This window comes from Moschus berezovskii, chromosome 6, assembly GCF_049115385.1.
Source record: "Moschus berezovskii isolate FMDL1 chromosome 6, NW_MosBer_1.0, whole genome shotgun sequence".
NCBI lineage: Eukaryota > Metazoa > Chordata > Mammalia > Artiodactyla > Moschidae > Moschus > Moschus berezovskii.
In genome coordinates this window covers 39,589,202-39,595,201 of record NC_142465.1, presented here as the reverse complement: position 1 = coordinate 39,595,201, position 6,000 = coordinate 39,589,202, and the positions used below count along the sequence as shown (strand labels likewise).

Sequence of the window (6,000 nt, the reverse complement as noted above, 5' to 3'; positions counted from 1 at the left end):
AGCCTGGGAAATTAAAGATACTAACAGTCACATTCAGAAATTCTTCTAGCTTGCCTACTGGACTAATTTTAAATACATACTTTCAATGTATGTACCTAACAGTGGCACATTTGATTAGGACTGCTGAGCTGAGTTGTTAAAAATCATTTATAGCTGGATACTGAAAGAAGCCAGAAAATAGAGAATTTTTAAAAACATGTCCTATTGATATGAAAATTTGCACTAACGTCCAAATTTCACATAATTTTTAAAAAATTTAAAACACTCAGTCCATCGTTGGTTTTTCTTCATATAAAAGGAAGTGAATTTGCTCAATGCACTATATAGAAAGGAACTAGTTTCTACTAATGTATTTTTAATGACTATTTATATATATACACACATAGAGACACAAGCATATATGCACAAACTCAGAGCAGCGACTGAGTCAACTATTACTCTTGGTGTTTTTTTTTTAGTTTCACTGCAATTCCAGGAGATTCTGTTCCACTTACAAATTAAGTCTGAGTCTAGGACCCAAATAAGAGAACACTGGAGAGGGTTTCCTAAAACATTAGTCCATGTTTCACTCCTAACGAATTAGGTTTTAGGCACTGATGAGGCACAAGCTAGCAGGCTTTAGAGCCCGAATGTTATTAATCAAGCGTTCTTTTAACATGGCAGACTGTGTCCATTCACACTGTGCCAGTAAGTACACCCTTGTCTCTTGCATCCTCTTCAGAACACAAATACAAGGCACCTTGCAGTGACTTTGCTTCTGGGGGCAGTGCCTCTGCCCCTGGGCTCCCCTGGATTAGTCTCTCTGAAGGTTCAGGTGAATTCTCCCTCCATCCTGGGCTCGAGTGCTGCTGGGAGACTTCCCAGAGTGAAGCACATGGAGAAGGGAAGCCTAGAGCCGATCTCGAGAGGGGGTCCTCTTGAAGGACTACTTCTTGGAGACACCTGTTGGAAAGTACTTCCTTTTCTTTGGAATTCCGCCATTTCATTCTTCTGTTCTGAAACCAGATTTTCACCTAGTAATAAAGTAATTGAACAAAATGATCACTTAACTCCACATTACTTCACTTCAGCATTTTAAACTGTAATTTTTCCCACTGTTCATTCCACAGAATACCTTATTATGAGAGCCAGCCTAGCAGAGTCCTTGTTAGTTTTTCAGTCCAGAAATATCTGAGAAATTACTTTAATATAACATCTCCACACACACACTTATGAAACAAAACAACTGTGGTTAAGTTGGTGACATCCTATAAGTTGGACATCTTTCAAGACTGGTTTAACTCTTCAATATTTTAAAAACTCATTTAGTCTATGCTAAATTATTTATCCAAAGGAAATGTTATCAGCTAGTAATATCATCTGAGTGGTTTGTTTGTTTGTTTGTTTGTTTGTTTGTTTGTTTTGGTGCCAGGTGTCAAGCCAGGCACTCAACATAGATTTTAAAATTCGATTCTCACAGTGACTGCAAGAAGTCCTTATTGCTCACATAAGAAAACTGAGGTTCAAAGCACTGAACTAGCTCAAGGTCACATAGCTTGTAAAATGGAAGTACTTAGGCTAGACTCAGTGACAGTCCCACTCCAGTACCGAGGCTCTATAAACATTCAAACCTCATCAGAAACTTGGAGACTAAATTAAAAATACATTTCATAATGATCAAATAAATTGCAGGCTTAATATAATTTCCAAGTTCAAGTACTCCCACGGCTTATCAACTTCAAAGAATTACATTCAATAAATTACAACTGATTGTAATGAACCTTAAAGTGCTTACGATGGTAGTTTCTAATCTAAGCCATATCTGCCCCCATCCCACTTGAATCTTTTCTACTAACTTCCCTCTTTATATACTATATAATCAACTGTACCTGAACAAAAAACATCACAATTGGTTTCCTGGTTGTTGAAAAGTCAATCACACTGCTTTCCTGTGCATTACACTGCATCCTTTTGCGTAGCTTTCTATTTTTAAAACAAAAACTGGAAAATTTTTACCTAAAGAAATAATTATTAAAGTGTACAAACCAAATATTTCTCCCAATGAAGTAAAACTCTAACTCTGAGATGGTCTTTCCAGATTGGCAAAACATTCTTTCAAAGTAAGTGGCAATGTCCAAAATGGCTACAAAAGAAGCTTATTGCAGGCAGCTGAGTCCAAAACACAGCAGTCTCAGTTACAAGCCTTTTCATAAGAAAACAGTACTACTGTGTACATACCAGAGCACTTGGTTCTATTCATAAACTCACTTATTATTTGCAGTAGGTATTTACTCCCAGAAAATCTGCCAAGTATTTCTAATGGGTTTTTACTAAGACAGTTATGTGTTCCCATTAGTGATTCTTGCCTTTTCATCACATCAATTATTTTCTTCTCCTGTTAGCTTTTCTGTCTAGAAAATTTTTGAGTAATATCTCAATTTGAAGAAAATCATGAAAGAAGTTTTTTTCATAAGTGGTATCAGGAAAAGTGTACCATATGTGGTACTGAGACAAATGTACGTACTTGGGGAAAATCATAAAAGTTCTGGGCTTCAACAATGGCTCAGTGGTAAAGAATCTGCCTTCAATGCAGGAGACCTGGGTTCGATCCTTGGGTCAGAAAGATCCCTGGAGCAGGGCATGGCAACCCATTAAACTAATCTTGCCTGTAGAATCCCATGGACAGAGGAGCCTGGTGAGCTATAGTCCATAGGGTCACAAAGAGTCAAGACATGACCGAAGCAACTTAGCACACATACATGCATAAAAGTTCTACCTCTCAGTAAAAATCTTAGATAGATAAAACAGCTAAACATAAGCACAAAACTATAAAAGTTCTAGAAGAAAATATAAAAGATGATCATTCCAGTCTTACGAAGATGAATGTTTTCTTAAGCATGAAACAAAACAGTAAGGCTACAAAAGAAAAGCTAGATCTGACTACATAAAAAGGAGAAACTTTTGGATAAATAAAGATGACCATAAACATATGAAAAAGACACAAATTACCCGAAAGAATTAAAAGTAGGGACTCAAAGAGGTATTTGTACACACCATGTTCAGAGCAGCAATATTTATATTAGCCAAAAGGTGGAAGCAACCCAAATGACCATTGATGGATGAATGAATAAACAAAATGTGGTCTATATATACAACTGAATATCATTCAGCCCTAACAAGGAAGAAAGTTCTAACACATGCTACAATACAGATGGAACTTGAAGACACCATATCCAGGGAAATATGCCAGTAACAAAAGGACAAATACAGTATGATTCCACTTATATGAAGTACCTAGAGTAGTCAAATTCATAGAGACAGAAAACAGAATGGTAGTTGCCAGGTGCTTGGGGTAGGGAGGAACAGGGAGCCGCTGCTTAATGAGTGCAAAATTTCCGTTTTGAGCGCTGAAAAAAGTTCTGGAATGGATGGTGATGATGGCTGCTAACAATGTGAATGCACTTCATGCCACTGAATTGTACACTTCCAAAAGGTTAAAATGGTAAATTTTATGTTACGTGTATTTTACCACAATAAAAAAAAAAAGCCACAAACTTGTTATTTCTGTGACAGCTGTTAACAGGAAAATGTTACTAACCATAATATTTCAAATATTTTGATTAACAGACAAAATAATTGCTGCATATCCATCAACAAAAAGACAATATGATAGAAATAAAATGGTATAGCCATGAGAAGTCTAAATTCAGATGAAAATAACCAGTAAAGTGATTAAAAGATTCCCAAGTTCTGATAACTAGGAAAAAAATAACAAATACAAGCTGCCAATGAAGGTGGCAACATTTTCAAAAATTTAAATAGTGGGGCCATTAAAAAAAGGAGGACTATTCATTATTAGGAGTGAAATCTGATACAATTCAATATCTTTGTGTGTGTTTTAACTTTTTTATTAATCATTTATTTACTTATCCATTTTCAAGTATCTAGGTATAAACTTCATTGTTATTATTATTATTTTTAATTAGAATATAGTTGCTTCCCAACGTTGTGCTAGGTTCTGCTATAAGACAAAGTGAATCAGCTGTATGTACACATATATTCCCTCCTTAGAAAGGAATTTTTTAATTGATCACAATTTAAAAAATATATAAACTTTAACCTATAAGTCCCACTCCTAGTTTCCTATCTGACTTTTAATATTTTTAAAGTGCATCTGTTCTGTTCCATCGCTCAGTCGTGTCCGACTCTTTGCGACTCCGTGGACTGTAGCCTAGCAGGCTCCTCCGTCCATGGGATTCTCCAGGCAAGAATACCGGAGTGGGTTACCGTTTCCTTCTCCAGGGGATCTTCCCGACCCAGGGATCAAACCCGGGTCTCCCGCATTGGAGGCAGACGCGTTAACCTAGAGATACGTAATAGCAAAAACTAGGAAGTAACTTAAAGCTGAAGACGGCTAAGTGAATTACAGTATGTCCATGTAATGGTCAGTTCTAAGACACTAAAGAAAAATGAAGTAAATATGTATGCAGATATGCAAGGATGTATCTCATGACATTTGAATGGGGGCAGGGGGAAAGCAAAGTGTAAAACAACAGTCATTGTCAACAGCATTTTCATAACAGCCAAAAAATGGGAACAATCCCAATGGCCACCATTAGAATGGATAAACCGTGGTGTACCATGTAATACTACGCAGTGATAAGTGTACATGAGCTACTGCTACAACACAGCCACATGGATGAATCTCACAAAATATGGTCAGTGAAAGAAGCCATACACCAAAGAATATGAACTGAGTGATACTATTTACACAAAGCACAAAAACGGGCAAACTAATCCATGCAGCTCAGTCAGGAAGGAGCAGATAGTGCCTGGGAGTGGGTGTGCAGGGGGCACCTGGCCCCATGGTAAAGTTCTACTGCCTGAGCTGTGTTCTGGTTCCATCTGTAAAACAGAAATAACAGAAGTAGCTATTTTATCTGTAAATGACATCAAATGTCAGGGGATGTGGTAATCATTATGCAAGAGTCTATCTTTTTTTTAAATAGGGCTTCCCAAGTGGCATTAGTGGTAAAGAACACACTTGCCAATGCAAGAGATGTAAGAGACCCTGGTTCAATCCGTGGGTTAGGAAGATCCCCTGGAGAAGGGAATGGCCACCCACTCCAGTATTCTTGCCTGGAGAATCCCATGGACAGAGGAGCCTGGCAGGCTACAGCCCAAAGGGTCACAAAGAGTAGGACACAACTGAAGTGATTTAGCATGTGTTTTTTATGTGTTCGTGCATATATGACAAACTTATAAGCTTATTTGGGAAAGGAGTATAACAAGGCTATATATTGTCACTGTGTTTATTTAACTTATATGCAGATACATCATGAGAAACGCTGGGCTGGGTGAAACACAAGCTGGAATCAAGATTTCCGGGAGAAATATCAACAACCTCAGATATGGAAATGATACCACTCTAATGGCAAAGAAGAACTAAAGAGACTCTTGATGGGGGTGAAAGAGGAGAGTGAAAAAAAAATTGGCTTAAAACTCAACATTTAAAAAACTAAGATCATGGCATCCAGTCCCATCACTTCATGGCAAACAGAAGGGGAGAAAGTGGGAGCAGTGACAGATTTTATTTTCTTGGGCTCCGAAATCACTGAGGACAATGATTGAAGCCATGAAATTAAAAGATGCTTGATCCTTGGAAGGAAAGCAATGACAAATCTAGACAGTGTATTAAAAAACAGAGATATCACTTTGTCATCAAAGGTTTGTATAGTTAAAGCTTTGGTTTTTCCAGTAGTCATGTACAGATGCGAGAGTTGGACCATAAAGAAGGCTGACGGCCGAACAATTGATGTTTTTGAATTGTGGTGCTGGAGAAGACTCTTGAGAGTCTCTTGGACAGCAAGAAGATCACATCAGTCAATCCTAAAGGAAATTAACCCTGAATATTCATTGGAAGGACTGATGCTGAAGCTGAAGCTGTAATACTTTGGCCATCTGATGCAAAGAGCCAACTCACTGGAAAAGACCCTGACACTGGGAAAGATTGAGGGCAGG

General features: G+C 37.7%; 1 protein-coding gene across 1 annotated transcript in view; it reads right to left on the bottom strand.

Annotated features, from left to right (window-relative positions):
• Positions 1-674: 674 nt before the first annotated feature.
• The window catches only part of DBX2 (developing brain homeobox 2), a 40,564-nt gene continuing 35,238 nt past the window's right edge, over positions 675-6,000 (bottom strand). Inside the window, exon 4 of the mRNA XM_055396551.1 lies at positions 675-1,013. Coding sequence (XP_055252526.1) covers positions 675-1,013 — 339 coding nt within the window. The remainder of the gene's footprint in view (positions 1,014-6,000) is intronic.